At 34.4% G+C, this 27,213-nt stretch overlaps 2 protein-coding genes across 7 annotated transcripts in view; both read right to left on the minus strand.

The window, feature by feature from the left end:
* LOC125675976 (uncharacterized) overlaps nucleotides 1-13,000 on the minus strand; it is a 17,756-nt gene extending 4,756 nt beyond the window's left edge. The window contains exons 1-9 of one of the 6 annotated variants that reach the window (XM_056158388.1): nucleotides 12,804-13,000; nucleotides 12,408-12,472; nucleotides 11,296-11,905; nucleotides 11,101-11,210; nucleotides 8,612-8,723; nucleotides 8,223-8,320; nucleotides 8,076-8,140; nucleotides 5,318-5,395; nucleotides 251-332 (exon numbers count right to left, since the gene is read on the minus strand). In XM_056158388.1, coding sequence (XP_056014363.1) covers nucleotides 251-332; nucleotides 5,318-5,395; nucleotides 8,076-8,140; nucleotides 8,223-8,320; nucleotides 8,612-8,723; nucleotides 11,101-11,210; nucleotides 11,296-11,824 — 1,074 coding nt within the window. In that variant the 5' untranslated portion in view covers nucleotides 11,825-11,905; nucleotides 12,408-12,472; nucleotides 12,804-13,000. Of the gene's footprint in view, nucleotides 1-250; nucleotides 333-5,317; nucleotides 5,396-8,075; nucleotides 8,141-8,222; nucleotides 8,321-8,611; nucleotides 8,724-11,100; nucleotides 11,211-11,295; nucleotides 12,366-12,407; nucleotides 12,477-12,511; nucleotides 12,704-12,803 lie in introns of those variants that run through there. The other 5 variants (XM_056158384.1, XM_056158389.1, XM_056158387.1 and 2 more) reach the window with 5 other exon arrangements.
* Nucleotides 13,001-17,666: 4,666 nt separating this feature from the next.
* Nucleotides 17,667-19,741, minus strand: LOC125675980 (E3 ubiquitin-protein ligase TRIM36-like). Its single transcript, XM_048913849.2, has 3 exons — nucleotides 19,658-19,741; nucleotides 18,575-19,476; nucleotides 17,667-18,427 (listed from the first exon to the last, which is right to left on the minus strand). The coding sequence occupies exons 2-3, from the start codon at nucleotides 19,410-19,412 to the stop codon at nucleotides 17,880-17,882; spliced, it is 1,386 nt and encodes a 461-aa protein (XP_048769806.2). The 5' UTR covers nucleotides 19,413-19,476; nucleotides 19,658-19,741; the 3' UTR covers nucleotides 17,667-17,879.
* Nucleotides 19,742-27,213: the final 7,472 nt, after the last annotated feature.

Raw genomic sequence — 27,213 nt, forward strand, 5'->3', positions numbered from 1 at the left:
TTCTTTCGTATTTTCATTTTAAACTTTGAATTGTTAGTTAAGCCCAACATGGATTGTATATTATGTGTCACAGTTTCTACATTATGCTTTGGTTTCAAAATTATGTAGAATGCTTTTACTAAATTGTAGCACCCTCTAATAATATAAATCCACTAATGATAAATGCCATGACCATTGGTTCATTAATGATAAATCGTTCTTCTTTACACTATTTCAATTCAATCATATATCATAACATGTTTTGACTTACTTCGATTTCAAAGTGATGGCAGCCATTTTGGTCTTTGACAGACACCACAAAGCTTCCACTCTCTGATCCACTTTGACTCATCCTACAATTGCAGAGCCATCAAATAATGATTATAATCTTAGTTTTGAACAACTTTCAGATCTTGCTGATTATAAGGACTGCTTCATTGCACTCAATCATCAGTTAGACGAGTATAATTGTAGCAAGAAAGGGAAGGCTTGTATCCCTCCCATTTTTTTTTTTTTACTTTTTCCATTAATTTTAAAGCAACGTTGGTTATTTTTAAGAGCCATTCTCTGTAAGCACTTAAAAAAATTCGGCACGCAGAGTCACCGATTTTCACGAAACTCACCTCAATGAAACATCTATATAACATATTCAAAAAAATGTATTTAAAAATTAGATAGTGATCATGGTTGCTATGGAAACATGTACAATTTTATCAAGTTTGGCTATTTTCTAGAATTTGGTAGTTTTGGCACAAAAGTTGAATATAAAACATTATGAATAATCTTAAAATTCTAATTTTCATATTAAATTATAAAACAGATCCTATATTTTTCATTTAAGAAAAAAAAATTAACAATGGACAATCCTATGTTATTTCTATAATTGAACAAATCTGTAAAATTGTGTTTAAATTCAATAGTTTTTATGTCTTAATAACTTTTATTTGCATCCACCTCAAATAAAGTAACACGAGTTTTAAAACAACTACTCTATGTTCTTCATCAATCTAAACTAAAACTTTTGGAAATCTGCCTATTTCATACAATTTGAAATGAATGATTGATGGGGGAAATGCATTCTGTAACCAAGAGTTATTCCCCTTTGAAACTCGTCAACGTGATAAGGCAGTAAAATTACATAGAAACACAAATAATATGTCGGGATAAAGTCTTACTGCATGCTGACAGAAGATTAGACGAAGACATGTGACATTCAAAATATTCTCTCCACTCACCCACACGAAAGAAGAAGGTGTGAGAGACATATCTCTGAATACCAGCGTTCTGGTAATACAGTTAATTATTCTATTTACTTAGAAATCCATTCACAAGCCTAGAATTAATCAACTTGATCACAATCAGTTGATGTCAAATGTTTTCATAGACATTGTGTACAATTATGAATTTCTCTAGATCTGCCATAGCATGACACATGTGATGTGCGTGTGTGCTAAATATTCACCCTTCAACTCGCCACTGCTTCAGATGTATTGATATGACGTCAAAATGTAGACTGTGGAATCACACATTACAGTACTTAGATCTACTTAGGTTTAATGCAGCACACTTTATTCTGTAGGGGATCGTATGACTAGGGTGAAATTGAGATAATAAATGCAAACTCGTTATCATTATTTGTTTTGTAATAGAATGAAGTAATAGAATCATAAAAAAAATCATAGATATTTATTTATTTGCAAAATACATGACCTTTCGTTATTATACATATTACATACAAGGAAAGAGACGCCCTGTTGTGATTAAGCCATGGAATTTTTTTTTATTTTTTTATTTTTTTTTTTTTTTTTTTTTTGCATTGATACATGCCAAAACATTGAATAAGTTCTCCTTCGTGAAATAAAGTAATGGGTCATAACATTGAATTTTATCTCTAATCTTTTCTACTTGTATTAATAGTTAGGGGGAGGGGGTATACATGTGCAGATACTCAACTGAGAAGTGAATTGAGGTGGGGACACTATTCAGTTTTATTATTCATCCATGTATCAATTATTATTTACTTTTGATGATACTTTAAAAAATTATCAATTCTATGAATAAATTCAATTAATTAAACAGCATTGAAATATTGTAGAAATACCAATACTGATACACTTTAACCTATACATGTTATGCATGGGAATTTACTCTCTTTTCGTTTTTTCTTTTTTGTTCAGCTTGATTTTGTTTTCATTTTACACATGCCACTAACAAAACAAAAGTATTTATTAAGGATATACAAGCAACATTTCTGACATTTTCTCTAAACTTTTTCCCATCTTCTCGATATAAAGAGCTATTGTATGATTTCGGAAATAAATTCAAATTTTATATTGTAGTAATATTACTTTACTTATATACCGGCGTGGGTAGCTTAGCGATTAGATAACCTATCTTGTAATGCAGGGGTCCTGGATTTGATCCCTTCTTTGCTAAAATATATTTGTACTCTCCTTATATATACAACCTTCTGTAATACACAACTTTTGATTGCAACAATTAGAAACTATCAAAATGCTGAGTATGCTACCCCTAAAACAGACATGGTAATACGACGTACCCCAAGATTTTTTGTAGAAACGTCAAACGAGACAGAGTGCACATTCATTAAAATTGATATATATTATTGAGAAACGTCCATAAGTCCTCAAATGATATTGAAAACAATTCTCATTGTTTTGATTATTGTAAGAAAAGGGTTTGAATAAGATTTCATTCAAACATATAATTTAAGAAATACATATTGCAGCCATATGTAGTAGTAGATGCAGATGACATGGGGAGAACAAGTAATACATTTTAGATGGGATATAAGATTTTGATATACTTGCATATATTCATCTTGGTATTTCTCTTAAAATGAATATCATTTATTGATTTTGTAGGAAGTGTCATTTTGGTGGGGGCCAAGTCAGAAGCATCAGTGTATGTTCGATGCTTATGTTGCCTCGAAGGATATGAAAGGGTGTGGTTCATTTAACCGGAAAGAATTTCCACCAGGATAGCAGATCACATTATATTTTAATTGCCTCTATGCTATTGAGAAGACGATTGGCTATGATGACTATATATGCGCAAAATTAGAAAATGAAAAAGATTGTTTGTTCTTATATTGTCTATTTTGTAATATATGATTCTAAAATAAAGGTATACCATTTATAATATGATACAATTATGAAATATTCATCATCGGAACCCTCTGCTCAAAAGCCGTAATTCAAGCGCCGAGCAGAGGCCTAAATTTCTCAACCCTCACTGACAATGGTGACGTCTCCATATGAGTGAAAAATTCTTCGGCGGAACGTTAAATGATAATCAATGAATCAACCCGTGGGTTTCAACGATGTCAGATATTAAAGATATTGACTTTCCCAGCATACTAAATGACTTCAATATGACCATCATTGGTATGTTACAGTTACAAGCAAGGTCTTCATATGGTGTTGAAAATAATTCACAAACCTATGTTTAAAAAGATACGTTAAACGAATGACAATGATGAAGGTCCAAACTCTAGAAAATAGAGGCCCTCAATTATTTTGAATCAAATGCCAAGGTCACGAGTCAAGGTCAAAATACTTCCCCATAAGTAACTATGTAAATTGTCAAGTCACGTATTAAGAAATGTTAGTTTAATAGATTCCATACATGGTACTGGCATAATATTTCTTGCACATACATAGTAAGCAGAGCTAATATTGAACTGCAAGGGGGTGGGTGATTCCTCATGAATCAATGATAAATTACAATTTGTATGTATCCTATTTTGTTTATTTAACTTAACAATTTTTAAGATCAATGATTCAATTTCAATGTCACACTTAATTCGAATTGCAAGGTGGACAAATGTACATGATAGTTTGAAATAACTGAAACATTCAAATATGCATTTTCTAAATATGGCAGTTATTTTGATGAATTCTAAAGATATACAATGCAATTTGTGATACATATACAATACACAAATGGAAATCATGCACATTTGAATAAAAAACAAAAATATGCATTGATTTAATTATCTGTTACAAATTAAGAGCTTTTATGATTGAAGAACATGCATGATGAATAACAAAATGAGATTTACTTGAAAAAATATGAACATCAAGTTTGCTGGTTTGTGATATTTTGTTACCATAGCAACAATGTAATATGAATTATCTATCAGTATTAATATTTTATCAACTATAACATTGACTTCTGTTGAATCTGTCTATAAAAGCATTTTTTTAGTCTAAAAATTTATTTATTTAGCATGGATTTTGAATTTGAAAAGAAATAGCCATTTTCGTTTCCATGGCAGCCAACATGAATTCTCATATTAAACTTGTTTAGATTTAAAATCTAACACCAATGCAGTCGGTTATTAAGATTATATACTTGTAATATATAGAAAATTGTATTTTGAATCACATTGAAAAATGCATCTCTACTGTCATATCATGACGAAATGCATCATTGTGTTTCCATGGAAACACAGCTTAGATGGTAGATTCCCAAACATGTCTCATTGTTATATGATAGTACTATATCTAATGTATGTTGTACAAGCATTTATAAATTTCAAGCTGCACGCGGGAATTTTTATCCATCATTCAAATTTGCCTCTAAATTAGCTTTTTCAGAATGTATCAAACAACCCTCTTTTCCAGACAGAATGAAAATATAACAGAATTATTCAAACCTTTAACTAAATATCAAACTAAATAATGAACATGCTATATATTATCATTTTATAATGATTAAATAAGAACTCAAACAGCTTAATCCAGCATAGTTGAATAAAAAATGTCATTTTTCATGTGGAAATTGACTCTTTTGTGACCTGAATGTCATACACGTGTTACCATGGCAACAGAGTTGCATAGGAACCAAATTATGATGGTTTTACATTACTTATGCCAGATTAAGTCGATGTGCCAAATTTGAAAAAAAAAATCAGTGGCAGTGCGTGCCGGACCCCTTATATAAATGTTTAAGTGGTTACAGATAATGGCTCTTAAATGCGAAGTTCCAAAACAAAATTATTTCCCACCCAATTTTTAATAATTTTAGTGAATTGGTAGTGAAAATGTAAAATGAAACCAATGAATTGAACCTGTATAAAGAAGGATTGACTCTTTTGTCATCCTGTCCCCACTTTTAATTTGGTTTTCCCCCTTTTTCTGTGTTGCTTGTCAACAATTGTTCGAAAATTGATAAGTCAACGCCTTCTCAGTTCCCGTGACATCCCATATCTTTGGAGAAAGATCTATGTACACTTGATCCGTTTACAATGAAATTTTTAAATAATATCTCAGTGACAAAGTTAAATGATTAATAAGTGTGGAATGTTGATTACCTCACAAGAAAGGTATCGTCTTTCTGCTTCTCCAGAAGTCCCTCCGCATTGCTTCTTGTCATTTCACCAGCAAACCAGCTAAATAGATTTAAATGCATTGATTCAACAAAGGAACTTTTAATAGACGCAATGAGAAAAGTTTTTAAATTTATAAAACTTTACAAGAAACCAAAAGGCTTAGATTGCTAACCTGAATAGTGACAAGAATAACAGTTACTACATTCACAACATACTGTAAACGTATTATATTTGGCGTGTACGATATTTGGCGGAAATCGTTTTTTTAACAAGTTAGCGTAGATTTGATTTAGCGCATTCCTGAATTACTTTAAACATCTAGATTTACGGATGGCATTTAGCGATGTACTTGAGTTAGCGGAAGCTGCGTTCCGCCAAAGGCGCTAAATAGAATACACAGCCAAATGTAATACATTTACAGTATACCAATGGAATTAACCTTAATTTGGTCAAATGCATTCAGTCTTTCAAGAATGAGCCATAAACATCTTTGCATTACAATTAGATAGGCAGAATAAGTATTTCTGATATCTATAACTGGATACCTTCACCTTTTCAAATGACGTTTGCTCGACTCGCAAAATATTAATTTTGTAATGAGCAATCTTTCTACCAAGTGCAAGTCCCTAATGTCCATCCATCACAAGTTTATAACGCACATAAGAATTTTAACCTACTGAACAGGGGTGGTGATTTTGTGTTTTCAGTACAAAGTCACAATCATCCATTGTATCAAGTGTGAACATAATATATCTCTCTATTATTGAGTTAAGGTTTGAACAATACCTATAAAAAAAATTCTTGACTTTAGCAAAATGACATTGAAAGGGCTGGAGAAAATTATCAAGATGACGGTCTGATCGCGAGTGTCACTAGTCAACAGGGTATGATTAGTCCTCATAAGCAACTGATCCTACCCCTAGTGTGTCTAGGGGTCTATGTCTCCCCTGTTCTAAATTTAGTATTCCTGATATGATTTATGAAATTGATCACTATTCCTTATCTTCACTTTTTCATTTAGGAATACAAATTGTGCTACACATTGAGCGACAATAAGCCATTTTCAAGCAATGAGCCTTTAGTGACTTCCATAACAAAGTTATGTCAAAGAAGATAATCAAAAAATAAATTGAAGTTTTGAAAATTAATTATGGTATAAACTGTGACATTTCACGCCTGCCTACTTCATCAAGCGCGTTAATCAAATATGCCGGCTTCGAGCGTAACAATCCATACTCTCATGAAAGGTGAAGTTAACAAACAGTGGTCATTCTCATAACTCTTATAAGAACTACGGATTACTTTCTTTAGATATTGGGCTAACGGTGGGTATGACTGGTTGACATGGGCTATTTGCTCCTCCTAGGCACCTAATCCCATCTCTGGTATATCCAGGGGTCTATGTTTGCCCAACTCTTCATTTTGTAGTGCTTTTGGGAGTTATCAGATTGATCACAGTTTGTTATCTTCACCTTTAATTGATTTTATGGCCTTGTTTTAAGCTGATGAAATTCAATCTGGCTACACATATCTTTGGATGTTACTGGGCAAAAGGAGTTTCATAAATGATATATATTTTCAAAGGAATTGATGTTTCTATTGCTAATTTTCCTTACTTGATTAAATTATGAATATCACTTGGGACATGCTAATTACCATAACGATCATTCAAAAATTCGATCTCCATTCCCCACTTGATTTAGTTCCATTTTAAATTTTAAGACAAGACCTTGAAAATTATGGGAAGTTTTAGAAAATTATATTGCTCGTAATATGTCATTTTAAACTTTCAATTTTGATATTATGATTTTTTTTTCGTATCTCAAGTGCAAAAAATCATTACCTATTTCTATTACTAGTATTCAACCTTTTTATCTCTATTGATAGAAGACATAAATATCTATCTATTTTATGCAATGATTGATTTGTATCGATTATATTGTGTAGAAAACAACATACAAATCAAGTTTAATTAAATAAATTTTGAGTCAATTTTAAATGCAAAATGATCAAGTTTAGAACACTAAAGCTCCATAAGAAGTATTGCGACCCCATTTTTTTATTTTTAATTTCCTAATTTTCCTACAATGTCGAAATCACAATTACACTTCTAAAAAAAATGACATTACCCCAAATCTCAGGTGAAAACCTATTTAAAATTCCTGAATTAAGGCACTAAACTGAAAATGAAATGTGAGAAAAAATACTTCATTATTCACTCGTGGTGGATACGAAAAATTCACCTTAGGGACAAGCCTTGTCTTAGACTGCGAATCTGACCCCCTGGTTGAATTACTTAATCCCACACTGGTACTAATGAGGAAATATATCAATATCAGTTTGGTAGCAGTTCTTAAGACGAATGGTTTACTAGTAACCACATATTTTTAATTAGCTCCAGTTGATTAAGGACTGTTCCTTCAATTTTTATCACATTAAAGCCTTTAATCCAATGATATCCTGGGTAACATTTCAAAGCGATAGGGCAAAGCTTTCCAGGATTATGACACTCTGAAACACTACATGCACCGCACTCCTGATAGTAACGATGTGCGCGTACCAAGCTTTCAGCTGAGGTGAGCTAAAATGCAACATTAAGCAGGCACTGTACGCTCAGCACATCCTAAAAACTCACACTAACTCTACCATAATGGCAACAAGGGTGTGCAAGTATAATTAATCTGAATCCACTGTTAAGAATGGAAATGCTGTTGTCTTTAAGTTATATTCCAATATTTACCTTTGTCTTATTTTCTTCTTTCCCACGTTTGATGTTACGAGAGATTTTGTTACAATATCGTTCAGCTTAAAGAAACAAAATAAAGAGGAAATAGACTTGTTGAATTTGTAACAAATCTACACACAGAATCTGTAATTTATTACTTACATGACGTATGATGAAACACCTTCCTTCAGCATCTTTCTTTACAGGACCAAAGTATCGCACTATTGTGTTCAAGTTAGAGAGTGTAATTTCCCCATCATCTAAAAAAGGCAATGAGGTAAAACATAAAAGAGACATTGATATCATAGTAGTTGAACCTAAAGATACCGCAATCAAATTTTATTATTTTCAAACATTCTATAACAATGGCATGGCACTTATAATGATTTTAGGTGCGTTTGATTTTTGGTTTTGTTTACAATTTCCTACTTAAAAGTTTGATTTCTAGTATCTGTCCTTTTCTGTCAAGATTACATCATTGAAAATAGCATCATGAAGTTAAATATTTAAGCAACTTATTTTCATCAAAACAATTATATGGTACCATTTACCTCCCCCTTGCACATTCAATAATGTCTTAAGTAAATGGATTGTCTGTTGACTATTTAGTCCTTTTTCATCTGGGAATTTCTCTTTTAGTTTTTGCAAGAAGTATCTCCAGAACTGCAATGAATATTGATATCAATCGAAATGTCAAAAATAAACTGTTAAAATTAGAATGTATAACTTAACAAGCATGAAAAATTGTTTCTTATTAAGGGGAAATAACACCAGAGAAAACTGATGTGGATGAAAAATGGAGGATCCGTACAATAATGTTTCGAAATTGAAAACTTTTAAATTCACTTTATTTAGTCCAATAATGCAATCTTAGTATTAATACGAAAAAATATTTTAAAAAACCCTCTTCAACTTGAACCAGCGATCTAGAGATCAACAGGCAGTATATTAACAGGTTGAGCTACCAATTCAAAAGGATTATACATGTATTGTTTTATTCATATTTTCAAAGAAAGTCAGTCATTATCACGATGCACCTCTCGACACACACAACGAAGAGTTAAAAAAGTGGATAATTTCACTAAACAATCTCCACAAACGATAACTGTGTATCACTGAAAAATTTACTGAATACGAAAACATCAAAAGGGTTTTATTTAATTTTTAAGAGAGCACTAGGACAAAAATTATCATAAAAAAGAAAAGTGTAAAATGTTTATTCGACCATTTAGCCCTTAGAGTCATCTGCCTCTACATAGTTATATGCAACAAGTTTTTTGTTGTTTTGTTTATGGTGCAAAACAAAACTGACATTCCATGGGGAATTTACTTTGAATGACTTCTCCATGCTTTACTTAAGAGGATACATAAATTTGGTTGTTGAAAATGTATTTCTTTTTAGTAAAGAGGATCCTTAAACAAATATCAATTACAGTTCCATGTTACTTAAACTCTCTCTTACAAATTTTTGTTAGATATTTTATTGAAAGTAGATATTAACGGCAAACTGGCACCTCAAGTGTTTGACAAACGGGATGATTTTAGCTTCTCCGTCGACAACTTCCCATATTTATGTAGCAATACTCCATTATCGCCCGCATATGGTGTTTATATCTCTCAACTGATTCGATAGGCAAGAGCTTGTTCTGCGTATCGTCAGTTTTCAAATCGAGGAAGGCTACTGACAAACAAGTTGATGGTACAGGGATTTCAACAGTCTTGTTTAAAGTCAACATTTCACAAATTATATGGTCGTTCTAACGATCTAATTTGTCAATACATTATATAATTGGGTCAAATGCTTTCTGACGTGTTTCATATCGATTGTTAGGCCGTTCTTGGCACACCTATTTAGACTACGGATAACCCCGTTTACCTGATCACGGCTAGTTTGACTTGTCGACAGGAGATACTCCTCCTAGGTACCTGATCCCACCTCTGGTGTGTCCAGGGGTCCGTGTTAGCCCTCTCTATTCTGTATTGCTTATAGGAGTTATGAGATTAATCACTGTTCGTTATCGTCACGTTTTTCTTTCAGTTATTGGTTCTGTAAATGATTCTGGTTAATCCTCCCAGTTATGTTTTCTAGAATATATTCTTGTTAACACTTGCCGTTATTAGGTCTATAATATATCCTTTTCAGCCCTTACAATTATTAGTTCTGTGATAGATTCTTGTTAACCCTTAACAGTTGCTGGTTCTGTGATGAAAACATAACTCTAATAAAGTATAGCTTTATCAGAAGCAATTTTTGGATAGACATAGCATCAGCACCGTTGGAACATGTACACCAAGTTTTAAAAGCCTAGCCTTATTAGTATGCTGGTATTCAGACTGACAACAGAAACACAAAAACATTGTACCTTCTATTTATGATGGTTTGATATGCGTATCAAGCTTGATTGTCCTAGTTTGAACTAAATCGTACTTTGCTACCTTGTTTTGTGCATATACAATATGTTGATGTAAATTTGACCTTAACCTTTGACTATGAAAAACAAGATTACTTAACTGAGTAACGTCGTTTTATCTGACCAACAATGTTGTGACATATCTCCATAGATGTAGACGAATGGACAGACAGTAAAAACACTTAACCATATCATAACACACTTATGATAGGCATATAAAGATAAAATGATGTATTTATAGTCCCTAGCACATGACTCATTAAAATCAATGTAAGGAGATTGACTTGGCACATGACAATTTGTACGGTTTCAAATTTCAAAATATTTTCGTGTTTAGAAACATTATCATCCAATCAAACGCCAACAAAAAAAGCATTTTTTCCTATCATATGTATATCCAACAGATTAAAAGTTTTTGTACAATAATACATCTAAAAAGAAAATACAACAATTTCCGGATTTCGTGAAGTTAACAAAATAGATCATGTACTCATCAGACAAAATATCGCCAATTTAAAAAAAAAGAATAATATATTTGTGGGGGTGCGTGCGTGATTGTTTACGTGCGTACATGAAAATTACAGATCAACTAAATTCACGGTGGAAGGAAATCGTTGATTTTGTCTTACCTTACTGTGACATTTTATTCTATCGTCACCCCCACAAATCTCAACTTCGTCCCAAAATTCAATCGACTCTTTGGAGGGGGATGCTTCCCTCAGCATCTTGCACTTACCACCTGTAAACAAAAAATTTAACACCTGAAAACAAAGGACACATCTTCGATGGAGAGAAGTTTGTAAATAATTGAGGGTAAATCTTACATTCAGATATATAACACTCCCTGTCATACAGGCATCTCATAAAATCATTGTTGAGACTGCTGCTTAAACTGCTGGTGCCACTGGTGGTCCGTTGAATCAATGCATGACGAACCACATCTTCGTTATGAGGAGATGGGTTTTCAACATAAACATGTTCACTATCATCCGATTCTACATATCCCGAACTATGTGAATCGGTACAGGAATGGGCGCGTGCTCTCTCCTCTAGGTGGTCAAAGCAAGATGTGTGCTCCAAGTCATCAACAGTTGGATCATGAACAGAAAAACCAAAAGAAGTGGAAGAATCCGGAGCAGTCGTTGGGGCATAAAGTTGCTGACTGTTCTCAGAGCAAACTGCTAAATTTTCTGCACCATCACCAGAATCATGTGGTGACGCAGAAAACAGATTGTTTTTTATCTCACTGATACTTCGGGGTTCATGTAATAAATCCCCCGGATCTTGTGTCTCTTTCCGTGGTTCTGACACATGGACAATATTCGTTCTATCGTCTCCACTCCTTTCCGACATCCTTCCTCCCAAGAGATGATTTACCGTTGCTGGGAAGTTCGCGAAAAGTCAGGTAATGCTATCTGCATTTTATCTGTTACCCTTTGAAAAAAAAACTCGACATATTATACCTAGGGATCAATAAAAAGCCTAACCCTTGGATAAATAGGTATGGAAGCACATGGAGGTTTTAGAATCTACTAAACTTGAATCTTTGTTTACGTGTACAATATTGAACAAAGAGCATCTTGTGTATTTTATTATGCCCATCGAATATACACGTAAATGAAAGATATTAGGTTGTGCAGTAGAGTGACCAAATTAAAACAATAAGAGTAATAATAATATATATTCTACAGGATATTGGATATTGATAGATTAATGATTCCAAAATATCTGGAATTTATACTTCTCACTTCAACTCGTTCATAATCCACGTAATATGTTTAAAACTTTACCTAAATGTTAACAGTACGTATTGATGGTGAATCAGCACATATTAGTAATAGTTTTAATGTGTACCAAGTCAATGTCGGGCGATATAAAGGCAAAAAGTGGGTTCCTACTCAAGCCTTGGGGGAATAACGAAACACAATAGGCTTACCTACAAGTGTAATTCCTCTGAATCGGTGTTCAACACAATTAAATCCCCATTCCACAAAAACATACCTAGAATCCATACACCTGATAAGTTGTACAATTAAACACTAACAAGTCCATACTTACATACCTGTGCATGCAAGCCTCAAACTACTGGTATTTCGTTCATACATGCCAATGTCCGGGCAAATTCACGACCAAGAAAAAGTGTGACTTAGAGGAGCTTTTCAATATATTAGACATAATGGAGTATAAATGAACATGAAGCTTGAATGCATGAAGACCCGATCATATGACCGACATCTCTATTAATATACTGTTTATAACCTAACCTACGAGAAAATGAACGATTAATTCAACTTTTTTCGAAACATTACTAAAATCAAAGTGTGCAACTTACATGTGTACATCATGCACATTTTAAACTGTGATCCACAAAGCAAATGCAAAATACCCCATTGCAGTGACTATTGTATTCGGCGTAGTAACAAATCGCTGTAAACATGTAGTCATTCACGTCAACTGATAAAATCAATAGCGAATACTTGGAAAATCCACTTCCCATATTAGAGGGATTCTTAAGATATAAATAAAGGAAGTCCAAGCTCAACAATCGAAAACGAAAGTACAATATTATGTAGGTTACAGAGTAGATTATAAAGCCTATAAGAGAGTTCAATTTAGAACTTGGACAAAACACGTAAACACATTACTCTTATACGTCAACAATAGCATAATAGCTATCTCGGAATATAGAAATATTTCGGGATACCTTAACACCCAGCTTGGTCCCGATCCCTTGGGTTTCAAATTTCCGCATTCCCTAGCTTTCTATATTTCAGACCGTGTCATTGTTAAGAACCAGTTTCAGATTTATATTGGGAATTTTTTTTATATTTTATTTTACTTCATTAAAGCATTAAACATACATTTTGAAGAATTTGATGTGCTAGCTCTGGAAATCTCACTCACAGTGAGTGAAAAGCCCTTTTATATTAAGTTGGTGAGAAACATGTTGGGAGGTTACACATCGATAAATTCTTAAATAAGAATCTTTGATTCTTATAATTCGAATTTGTTACCTGTATTAATAATTTCAAACATTTGATTATTTCACTCGCTGAATCTCAGTTCATTAAGTTATTTGTTTGTAGGCGAGTATTAATGAAAGGTGAAGGTAATGAATTGTGATCAATCTCATAACTCCTATATTTCATATATAAAAGATAGCGAGTTGGGCAAACATGGACCCCTGGATCAGAGGCGGGACCAGGCGTTCAGAAGAAACAAATATACTTTGTCGCCTTATCAAACCCGTAGTTAGCCTTCGAGTTATCCGTAGTCAAAAGCATTGTATCATGAACGGCCCAACAATCGATATGAAACACGTCAGGCAACATTTGACCCATGTTGACTTTGAACGAGACTGCTGAAATCCCTGTATAATCAACTTGTTTGTCAGTAGTCTGTCTCAGTTTAGAAACTGATCATATGCAGAGCACACTCTTAAGTATTCCACCATCATGCAGGTGATGGTGGAATGCTACAATATAATATGGGAAGTTGACGTATATATTGATCAGGTAAATGGATTATATAAGCCTTTAAATAGTAACTCCCTTCCTGTTTGTCAGTGGCCTTTTTTCTGTAGTTGTCCCCAGATCTTAGCTATACCTTTCACCTCCCTCTTGTTATGCATTTTTTTAATCTTCTCCTCTTTTTAACTGATGTCCATGAAAGGTGAACATAACGAACAGTAATCAATTTCAACAAATAAAACCAAATAGAGAGTGGGTAAACACAGACCCCTGAACACACCAGAGGTGGGATCAGGTGTCTAGGAGGACTAAGCATCGCCTGTCGACCAGTCACATCCGTCGTGAGCCCAATATCTTGATCAGGTAAACGAAGTAATCCGTAGTCAAAATCAGTATGTAGAGACTCGCTACGTTTCCCATGTTGTCATTCATCCTCAATATGTTCACGTATTTTCCATCAGTGTTTTGCTATTTGTCTTGGAATCCAACTCTTCTTTAGGGATTTTCTGTCGCTAGAACATTTGACGTCAAGTTTACACACACAGTTACATACTTTTATAGATACAATTTTTCTAACATAGTACACTGTAAATGACATAATTGATTTTCTTCTTGTGTGTGCATGCTTAACTAACGATAAAAAGGGGAGGGGTGATCATGTAACATGTGTCAGTTTAAGGTGTGTTTTGTGCATCAGGGCCGTAAATTAACCTTCAATTTGGAGGAGGCAGGAAATTAGGCGGGGGTCTGGGGGCCGCCCAGGCCCCCAGACGCTGAGCACATTTTGTGCACACTGAACACGTTTCGTGCAAAATCCTTGATTCTAGGGCCTTCTAAGATGTTACTTGACTAACTCATTCTAAAAGAAAGATTTGGAATGCTTTTTAAGGGAGGTATCATGTTCTTAGTTATTGGAAACAACATAAATTCTAATGAACTTTAAATTTTAATTTTTTTTGGCTCAAAAGTTGGAGGAGGCAGCTGCCTCCTCCGCCTCCATGTAATTTACGGCCCTGTGCATACTAGTCAAGAAGTTGAAAACGGAAACTCATAACAAGTAGCGAAAAAAGTTTCTATTTTAGATGCGGGAAAAGATGTTTGTAACTTCGGATGCACAAAACAGTGAAGTATTCAAAATAAATTTTACTGCTAAGGTACATTATCTGCGTTATATTAAACTGAATGCATTTGCACCCTGACTAAGAATAAAGTTCCGTTACCAATGTGTATATACTTAGTTTTCTTTACACATTTTAATGACGTCAAAAACAAACATTCAGAAATCCATGATCGAAGAATTATAAAACAATTACAGTGTTTGAGATTTCATATTTATCGTATGTACGTCGGAAAGATTGCCCTGTTTTAAGGATCACAACTTCCTAAGTGCGCAAAAAATCGTTTTTCTGTTTTTGAAAAACAGTAGACTCACTGGGAGCCATGAGAAAAAATCTTTAAACTGTTCAAAACCGATCATCACTTTCGCATGTGTATTATGACATCAAACCAAAATTGTGACGTAACAGTAATTGTTTGAATAATATTACGTCTATCGATATCATATTCCGTTCTGATAGTTGATATGACACTGTTCACTCTGCAAAGGAGATGGAATGGATGCAATACACTTTAGTACATAATTTCAGACAAAGTAGAAATGTCTTTATGAGATAATTGAAAAGACAGTCGGCTTATGAAAGTTTTTTTCGGGTTTTTTCCCTCAGCGTCAAAATTTATCTGAACGTCTACCGGTAGGAACAGTGTATATCTATTTCCCTCGGACTAACATTGCGCATTTGCATTTGTTTAAGGCAGTACTAAGCACCCGTAGAATCAGTTTTCACTGATATCTTCTTAAATTCGTTAATATAATTAATGAAATCTCCATAATACTAATATACAATGGTGTTCTGAACAAACCAATATAATCCATGATATGTATGTTCATCCAACATACTGGAGGTCTGGGGAGTCAGAATATTTCTTGTATCTTTTTCATTGTGAGATTTAGCTGCCTCCTTTTAAGTAATACGTACATTTCATTTTTTGCCACGTAATGTTCGCCGGTCTTAGTAGATACCTGATATTTGGACACATGTATAAGCAGTATTTGTCTTAAAGCATAACGAAGGTCAAGGTCGTACCTGGGGGTTAAATGTCAAATATGATGAAGTCACGTGCGGAAAGTGTCAAATAGTCAATATCAATTTTCTTCTAAAAAGTCCAAATTATGAGATCCTAGGTTGAATTTTCTTTTTTTTTAAATGTATCAATTTCTGGATAATTTCGTTCATTACGTGTTTTGTTTTTTTAAATCTGATCATACATTTTTTTATTTTTTTTTTTGAGATCATGATATTCATCAATTTTACGTTTAATATTTGCTATAATGTACATCGTGGTGTACATAAATATATTAATTACAATATATTTTGTTGAGATGTGGGAACAAATATGTCAGTTTTATACAAAATATCATTAATTTCTGTAAAATCTCTTTAAATAAATAGTCCATGTATGATTTTGCAAGCTTCTTAACCTATATACAGTACCAAATAGACGAAATTTTCAAGCTGAGTTTAAAAGTTTAAGTAGGTATATGCTTAACCCAGTTAGGTCGTAAATTGACCTTTAAATTTGATGACTGTGTTGTAAATGAATCATCTTTCGTAAAACATTTTGGGCGTATATTTTGACAAATCCCTTACCATGGAAAAATACTGTCTCTCTAATTCCCGCTCAGTATGTGTGAACATTCGCAGAATGGGCTGTATCCGTCCATTTATGAATGCTGAAACATGTAAAACTCTAGAAAACTCGTTAGTTACAACCGTATTAGATTACGGAAATGCATTGCTTTATGGTGTCCATTCTAAACACACCAGCAAACGTCAAAGGGCACAAAACACAGCTGCAAGATTCTTAATACGCTAAATAAAATCCGACCATATTACTCCTGCTCTAACAGATCTTCACTGGCTCCTAGTTGAATACAGAATCCAATATAAGATCCTTCTTCATACTTTCAAATCTCTCAACAATCTATCTCCAGTTTACATAAAGGATATTCTTACACTTTGCAATCCCACACGATCACTAACATCCGAATATATATATCTTCCCCGGGTACCTCGAACACGTACGAAAACATTTTGGGATCGACATTTGTGTAATGTTGCATCGAGTCTCTGGAACTTAACTCAGATAATGTACTCCATTGCCTAGTATCAAAGCGGACCTCAAAACGCATCTTTTTTAAATTAACTTTTAATCGGTGATTGTTTTGTGGTAAAACAAACTTTAGTTACTACTTGAACCGTAGCTTGTTATTATACTTATGTCCTTTCTATGTATTTAATTATTCCTAGTGATTTTAAATTGTGTTATATGTCATTATGGTAATTGCATGCAAGGCATTACATTAGACGCTATATATTAATAAAAATAATTATGCATTTTAATTTTGACACTATGAATATTCACATCGAATTTATATTATCTTTTATCTCACATTTGTAAAGCGATTTAGAGAACTAATGTTGATAGGGCGCTATATAAATCTTTTAGTTACAATTACAATTAATTTAGGGAAGGCAATAAAAAAATTAAAAAAACAGGCGAGGGTCTTGTAGATGCCCCGAACATTGATTCTATGACATGGGGAGATGTCCGTTTGCATCCAAAGTCTAGAAAAGGGAGATCAAAATATAGTACTACCCTGAAAACTACTTACATTTTATTTAAACGATAAAAACAAGCAGTTAAGATCTGATTTTAACACAAGCTTCTCATATAATCTTAAGTTAATGTCAAGTTCATTTCGTGAATAATGTCACCATTAACACAACCAATGTATATATGTACGAAAAGAATAACAATCAAAATATTTGATATATTCCTCTATATACGACTCCGATCAGCTGATACCACGAGGACTTTTATGTGTGTTTCAGATATTTCAGATAAGTATGATTCAGAATTTCTTTAATTCTCACTGTTAATTCCACAGCGTCCTCAGTATTGCCAATGACAAAAACCTGATGTTCTTTTTTGCTACATTGACATAGAACTTTTTCTGGGTTAAAAATCCAAACTTTCTTTATTTTGTCAGCCATTGTATCCCAGAGATATTCAGGTACAGCAATACTGTTAACTTCCCATTCACGTAGGTAGTTTGTCAATGCATCAGAGACAGTCTCTTTCCAAAAAACACCCGAATCTGCAATAACGTGTGTACTTTGCATCATTAGATGCGCATTCTCGCCATGACGCTTGCTTTCTGACCAAAGTGGTTTGGCTTTGAAATTTGTCAAGAAGTTTTCTACACTCTTTTGAAAAAACGTCGAATTTTGGAAGCCAAGAAGAAGTTTGGGATGCAGCGAAACTTGACACTTTTGATAACTTTCAATGGAGAGCTGATTTGCATCACAACGGTCTTTGTGGTTGCTAAATATTTCCCCATGCAGTTGGTTGACAACTGAAAAAACTAGATTTGAGAAAATGAATGAGAACACGATTAATGCAAAATAGACACTCTTATGTAGACAGAAAATTATAGATTTAATTTTCTTATTATTGGAGTTTTATTGATAGTGAATGTTTATGATATTAATTCTTAGTTTATATCTCTTACTTTCTTTGGATGTTCTAATCTTCAAAGGCTCTGCAAGTTCTTTGACGGCATAGTAATCTTCAAGAATCAACTTCCCAAGGGATGTATGAAAAATAGATTGTAACTTCTGATTTGCGGGAAGGAATTTTGGAACGTAAATTCTTCTTAGGGTAGGCAGTGAACTGAGCTTGTCAATCTGGGATTGAAATTTGACGATAAGCTTTGAGTTTTCCGACATTTTGACATCTTCATAATCCTTCAATGCGTCTTCTATGTCCTGTATGTTCTGTTCCATCTGGTCTGTCTGCTGTTTCAGGATGCGTGTGGCTTCTATCTCTGCAGATTTAATTTCTTGATGAAGAGATTCAACGAGGATAGCAATCTCACGTTTCCAATTCTCTCCCCATTGTGTAACATCATCTCGGACCATTTCACAATGTTTAGCAACAATGGTTAGGTATTCCTTGAGATCCTCAATACGCTTTTCAAAGTTAACTTTCACTTTTGTTCGTAATTCTGTACTTTCTTCTTCTATTAAGGTTTCAAACAAAGCAGTAATGGAAGACATTGATGATAGATCGTGGAGCTTGTGATCATTTGTAACAATGCACTCAGTGCAAAGTGGGAGGGAACAGGATTTGCAATAAAATTCAGACACGGCACTCGGGTGTATATCACACTGCTGAGATACGGAGCGGGAATATTCTCTTAGTTCATGGCCTCGTTTTGATTTTGTGCGCATATGTTTCAGAGAGCATTCTCCGCATAGTTTTATATCACAGGGAACACAAATGAACTCAACAGGCCCTTGACACTTTTCACAAACTATGATATGTTGTGCTTGGTCTTTTGCAGCCATTTTGTCTTATATGCCGTAAATTACTTCAATAGAACCGAGAGATCCGTCATACCAAACGCATGAACTAAAAATGAAAAACACGGACAGTGTTATTAAACAAGGGGCTTTCTATTTATAGAAACATTATCGGTTAAATGACAAATGACCATTCTACTGTTAAGTAAATACCTCTTGAATATGAAAATAGAGTGTTTGACATAAGGTATACAATAATGTGTTAAAAAGTCGAATTTAGATTAACCTACTTCTATATCCACTTCGTTTATGCTGATCTAATACCAAGGTAACTAATGGGTGTACAGTCACTTGTGTACGGAAGCCGATAGGTGCCAGGGTATAGAATTAATATTTATTTAACTGGCGGCCGCCACTTAATTTATGTGGCGGCCGCCACTTAATTTAACTGGCGGCCGCCACTTATTATCTGGCGGCCGCCAGATAAATTAAGTGGCGGCCGCCAGTTAATTTATATGGCGGCCGCCACTTAATTTATGTGGCGGCCGCCACTTAATTTAACTGGCGGCCGCCAGTTAATTTATCTGGCGGCCGCCAGTTAATTATATGGCGGCCGCCAGTTAATTTAACTGGCGGCCGCCACTTAATTTATATGGCGGCCGCCACTCAATTTAAATCATTTTTATGGCTGTCACCAGTTATTCAATTCCTCTCTCTTTCTCTATCTCTCTCTCAAAATGAAAGGGATGCAATCCATCCCCAATGCTTAGTAATATGTATGTGATATATATACATTAAATTATTGTTTTTCGATTGTACTGTTAAATACGTAGAACCACAGGGCTGACCCTCCATTTATTTGAACGTTCAATTTCTATTATTTTCACATTTAAACTAAATTATTTTCACATGTGAAATAAGATTAATTGGCCCCCACCCCACTCTTTTGGTGGTAGTAATGAATGGTAAAAATGGAATAATGAATGAACTGATCAATTGAAGGATGAACGGAGCTCCCTCCCTCAACTTTAGGAGTACGAAGTTTGGACAAGAGACATTTTAGGTTCCTTTTCTGCTTGTCAACAATTGTAGAAGACAATTTCTCCTCCGACTGTTCCTATGCACTTTGAAAAACGATGCTGCGTGTTTGCGTACCATTCTAAATCTTTCCAAAATAATCACTCAGCGATACGAATTACATTGTTTTTGCAATTGGCAGTCGCCATATATAAAATAAGTGGCGGCCGCCAGATAAAATAACTGGCGGCCGCCAGTTAAATAAATATTAATTCTATACCTTGGCACCTATCGGCTTCCGTACTTGTGTATGTAAACTGGTTCCCTTTCACGTTATCAGTTTTAAAAATCACTCATGTATACAAAGTGTCCTTGAGGTATTGTGAGGCATTCAGTAATAAACATATACGGGTAACTTTAAATCGATCGGAAATTTATTATAGTCATGATTTTAAAGATTTACAACGTAGTACAGATTTTGCTTGCGATTACTGAGAATTGAACAGCATTTCTTATTCGTTCTTTATTTAAATGGACTGTTTCACAATTTTTGAAAAAAAAATATTTTTGTTCATTTTCTATGTTAAATATTAAAAATATAACTTATTTAATGTTGACAGCCAAATTTTTTACCTTCTGGATGCAAGGATAAAAGCAATATTTTAACCTTTACTCTGTTATGTAAACAAAGACTCGAGTCTTTTTATGATTATAAACAAACCAATGCAATATTAATTTTGTAACATAAAGCATCTTAATTTTGCATAGTCGCAAATTTAGCTTTTAGATAACACATTTTACCTAAAGAATACTTGAAATGTGATAGATATGGTAAACTTATATCGATATCGATTTCGTTTCAAAAATTCGTAAACAATACAATACTGCAATCTTTCTTTACAAAACAAATAAATTCTCTAAAATGAGCTTTTGTGATAATGTATAACCTTAATGTTTTGTGAAACCTTTTAAACACTTTAGACAGTAGATTTTGATCATTGAAAACGAAAAACAAACTTTTGCTGAAAATTGTGAATCAGTCTCTTTAATAGAATTGTATCCGTTCTGAGAGGATACTGCAGGCTACTTTATACAGTCACCAACTAATTAAAACTGAAACAAAATTGTTACTAGTAGACAGTAACTACAGGAACATAGGCTATATATAACGTCTGATAGCCATGGTTATATATCAGGTTTTATTGCAGATGGGGTTTTCAAAATACGCTTACAAATGCCATACATCATGCATGATTTTGGAAGCTACTTAACCTGTACAGGGCAAAATACAAATAAACGTTTCAAGTTGGGTGTAAAACTTTTAGTAGGTGGGTATTTTTTTTCAATTCAACGAGGCCGTAAATTGACCTTTAATCTGGAGGGGGCAAAGCCAGGCGAGACTGTAGTGTTTTAAGTACAATGTCATACAATACGTCTAGGATTTCCCATGATATATATTCCAAAGCACTCCATCAATTCAAGAATCTGTGGAAAGCTGAAGATAACAGTAGTCAATCTCATAACTCCTATAAGCAACACGAAATAGAGAGTTGGGCAAACACGGACCACTGGATATACCAGAGGTGGGATCAGGTGCCTAGGAGGAGTAAGCATCCCCTGTCGACCGTTCACACCCGCCATGAGCCCAACATCTTGATCAGGTAAAAGGTTATCCGTTTTCCGTTATGTCGCAAAGGGATAGATAATTTAAGTGTATGTCCTGTTGTAGTTTTCGTAGTCCAGTTTCAATGAAAATGCAACCTCTTGTTGGGTTGTATTTCATATAATAAGGAAAAGTTTTCTATTATCCTGAAAATAAAACGTTTTCCTTTTGAACTCCGTGTAGAGGCAGGTTACTGACAAACAAGTTGCTGTTACAGCGTTTTCAATAGTACCGTTTAAAGTCAGCATTTCGCAATTTATATGCTCATTATAACGACTAGTTTGCTATTAAAACCCGTCATTGGGTTAAATTGTTTGTCCGTTCTTGGCACACTGATTCTGACTACGAATTGCTCCGTTTATCTGATCAAGATATAGGACTCATGGCGGGTGTAACCGGTCGGAAGGGGACGCTTGCTCCTCCTAGGCACTGATCCTACCTCTGGTATATCTAGGGGTTCGTGTTTGCCCAGCTCTCTATTCTAAATTCCTTATAGGAGTTATGAGATTGACCACTGTTCGTTGTCTTCATCTTTTCATATGCATTGATTGATTGATGGACTATTGTTTAACTCGAGAATAGTTCACTCATATGGAGACATCACCACTTCCGGTGAAGGGCTTCAAAATTTAGGCCTATGCTCGACGGTTACGTCCTTCGAGCAGGGAGGGATCTTTATCGTGCCACATCTGCAGTGACACAGGACATCGGTTTTTCTTATCTCATCTGAAGGACCGTCCCATTTAGTCACCTCTTACGACAAGCAAGGGGTACTGAGGACCCATTCTAACCCGGATCTCCACGGGAGTTTTCATAAGAAATATTCATATATCTTAGATATGTTTTGACAAAATTTAACTCGAATGCAACCTCCTAAAATGTGGGAAATCTTGCTATTTTAATAGAAAGAATTGCATTTTTTTTAATGGATTAGAATTAAAGCCGGATAAACTCATTTTTACACAAGTAGAAACATAATATAATTAACTCATTGTAAGTTTATATTTTCTTCAAACGAATTAATTACCTCATTTTCAAACGAGTTGCATTTGGTGTATCGGTAAAACGAATTCAATATCTCGTTAGAACGAATGATCTCATCATAACGAGATAATTTTAAAACTCGTTATAGCGAGATCTCAATCGTTAAAACGAAATAAATAAGGAGATAATTGTTTAAACAAGATGTTAACCCTTCGTAACGAGATAACTACATGTAAACAAGATGCATGTACTAACTTGATATAATGTGATAACTAAGTCGTCATATCGCCATCCTAACTCAATTCATTATAGTGAAACTAATTAAACTCGTTATAGCTAGATAACTATCTCATTATAAAAAGATACTAACTCGAAATAACCAGATACATAGCTATATGTAACTCCTTCTAATAAATGACTCGTTATTGATTGATTGAATGTTGTTTAACGTCCCTCTCGAGAATATTTCACTCATATAGAGACGTCTCCATTGCCGGTGAAGGGCTGCAAAACGTATACCTATGCTCGACGCTTACGGCCATTGAGCAGGAAGGGATCTTTATCGTGCCACACCTGCTGTGACACGGGACCTCGGTTTTCGCGGTCTCATCCGAAGGACCGCCCCATTTAGTCGCCTCTTACGACAGGCAAGGGGGTACTGAGAACCTATTCTAACCAGGATCCCCACAGTAACTCGTTAAAACGAGATACTAAATCAATATAACAAATAACTAACTCCTTGTGACGAACGAACTAACTCGTTATATAATGAAATACTAAATCAATATAACATATAACTAAGTCCTTATAACGAAATAACTAACTCGTTATAACGAGATATCAATCTAACGAGTAACTAACTTGTGATAATGAGTTGGGTTTCTTTTTTTTTTAGTACAACCTGCTTCTGTAGGATTGAAAGTTAAAACATTCTTTTGACAATTATATAATATGTATGCGTGTAGAAATTCCATGGGGACACCATACAATAGAACACATCAAAGGCAGCATTTGGGTTTCCCGTAATCATAGGTCAACATTTACTTTTGTAATGTTTTTGACTTCTATATCTTTCTTCATTGATGTGAATAGTGGGCGTATGGACCTTGATGAATATAGTACGACTTTAACGGCTGGGCATCCTTCGAAAGAAATGAAAATAGAACGTAAATATAAGTACATGTAACACCTTTCATTTTTGAAAATATGCGGGGGTATTACATGTATATGAATCTTCACATTTTAAAATTATCTTATCTTTAAGTTACCTTGCTTTAAATGAAGCATCCTCACAGGCACTTGTTTCATACATGAATCCCCCCTCCTTAATAATACCACAAGGTACCTAACTAGATTTCGGACACCTCTCGCTTCAAGTCTCATTTTACGATTAGTTCGCTATTCATCCTCACTTTTGTGATATAAGTCGCTTTAAAAGACATTGTCCTTGCTGGTATATCGTTTTCAGCATCTTACACGAAGCCCCATGTCTGTAAACTACTTGTTTATTCATCGATTCCTACCGTTTAACATTTTCAGACGATCCATCGCCTACAACAACTTCCCGTCGTAAGATCAAAATATTAGAACGCAATTTGATTGATTACTAAGTAAGCTCACAAACTGGAAGGTAAATGTCATGTCGTTGACAACAACGCAACAGCTGATTTTTGACAAGGCGAAGAATGGCCATTTTATATCAGGGCCGTAAATTACATGGAGGCGGAGGAGGCAGCTGCCTCCTCCAACTTTTGAGCCAAAAAAAATTAAAATTTAAAGTTCATTAGAATTTATGTTGTTTCCAATAACTAAGAACATGATACCTCCCTTAAAAAGCATTCCAAATCTTTCTTTTAGAATGAGTTAGTCAAGTAACATCTTAGAAGGCCCTAGAATCAAGGATTTTGCACGAAATGTGTTCAGTGTGCACAAAATGTGCTCAGCGTCTGGGGGCCTGGGTGGCCCCCAGACCCCCGCCTAATTTCCTGCCTCCTCCAAATTGAAGGTTAATTTACGGCCCTGTATATTGGTTTTGAGGCAGAACGGTACCGGTAAAAGTCATTTAGTAAAGGAAATCGCTCGAGCATTGATTCACGATGGAAAAACCGTGTCCATAACAGCAACAACTTAGTCGATTTAAGGGGAGGGGCGCAGCTACCCCCCCCCCACCCTAAAATTTTCAAATTGAAGGTAAACCGTGGTCTCTTGTTTAGAATAATGTAAACGATAATAGAAGCACTAATTTCTTCCACTCTCAGAGAAATAAATGACAAAATCTTTTGATTCATTGAATTATTTACTTTTATTGGGAGAACTTATATTTTTTTCCAAAAACCCTTAAAATTTGCGTCATTTGATTAATTTCACCTTATCAAGGCAGATAGAAAATGGTAGAAATGACTGCATACATGTAGGGAACATTTTTCAAGCCCTATAAAATCTGTAAAATTCAGGAGCTCCCTGGGCCCCCACCAGGGTTTCGCACTGGACCGCCCACTGGGGGTATCAAGGCGTCCCCAAGACTTATGAAGTTGCGCCCCTTAACCGTGATTCATTGATCCACCCCTGCATCTTACAACATGCATGCAAGGGAGCATATATTTCATTAAGCTACGTTACCTATTATGTTCCGGATCCCCAAAAGGATTAATATTTGCAGTGAACAAATCACTAATGGCAAAGACTAAAAATTAAGATTTTCACATAGCAGAAAAAAAAAATAGAAATGAAACTTAATTTGTATTAATTATTGTAGTATTGAAATTGTATTTGTGTGTGTGTGTATCAAGCGATCAGAGATTGAGACTTTTCACAAGCAAAAAAAGAGGAGGAAAAAGGATATTCAATTCATATAAATTGAAATATTTAGATATTGATGAATACATTTACTTGCAATTATTTCATATAAAAGGGGAATGGACCCCCACCCCCACCCTTCCCGTGACATGCAACAGGCAAGTGTTTACCACTACCACCACCAAGCTAAAAATGCACGTATATGCATAGCTTATATAAGCAAAATATATTACAGTTTTTAAACAATTCTTAAATGGCTTACCAAAAGGCTAACGGATAACAATCCACAGGTATCAGAATTTTGATCAGTAAATAAATATAAAGAAGAAAGAAGAAAAAAACCTATATTCATATATGTTAAAAAACTATATATATATATATAAAGCACTAAATAATCACAACTAGGTACTGAAAATGTTCACCCCACCCCGGGGTCGAACCAGCAACCTACGGCACCCACCGCCTAACAAGACTGTCAAATCAGTGCATAAGTCCACTCGGCCACAACGACTTCCCTATATATAATTAATTAATTAATACTCGATTTGAGTCCGATTTTATTATTAAACAAATGCCTCCCCGCCTCCCAGATTCAAAGTGCTCCAGATTATACTCCCTCCCATAATGTACAGCATGGCATGGAGGAAAATGTATGAGAAGGAACATATATATTATGAACTGCTCTTTGTGTATTGAGGGAAAATGAAGAAATTATTCGATATATGTGTGACCAATTTCGTTGTAACTAATGACAGTTATGCTGTTCAAAGAAGTAAACGTATCCTTGTATATATAAAAAGAACTATTAAACACTCCTCTATGACCCACTGTTACATGTAACATGTAGGGAAATATTAGATCATTGGGTCAGAACAACGTGAACATCATTAAATGTAAAAGTCAAGTACTGTACAAAATATAAGCCATATAGGAGAAGTGTTCACAAGCTGTTTTACATCCTCTTAGATACAAAATGAATTGAAGGAAAATAATTGTATCCTCCTGTCCTGACAATATGCACATCTACAAATGGCAATGAAGCATTGTACAAAAAACTTTAAATCTACCAGATAAGTCATATACGAGAAGTGTTCACAAGCTATTTTACATCCTCCACCACTCTTAGATCCACTATAACTTTTAAGGAAAATAATTAGATTCTCACGTCCTGACAATATGCTCTACAAATTACAATGAAGCACTGTACATGGTTTCAAGTCTATCAGATAAAAAAGAAATGTTCACAAGTTATTTTACATCTTCCACCCATCTTAAATCCATTAACTTTTAGGAAAATAATTTTAGGATCCTCATGTCCCAGCAATATACACATCTACAAATATCAATGAAGTATAGTACAAAAATGTTTTAAAGTATATCCCATAA

The sequence above is a fragment of the Ostrea edulis genome, chromosome 3 (genome assembly GCF_947568905.1).
Source record: "Ostrea edulis chromosome 3, xbOstEdul1.1, whole genome shotgun sequence".
In the NCBI taxonomy this organism is placed as follows: Eukaryota; Metazoa; Mollusca; class Bivalvia; order Ostreida; family Ostreidae; genus Ostrea; species Ostrea edulis.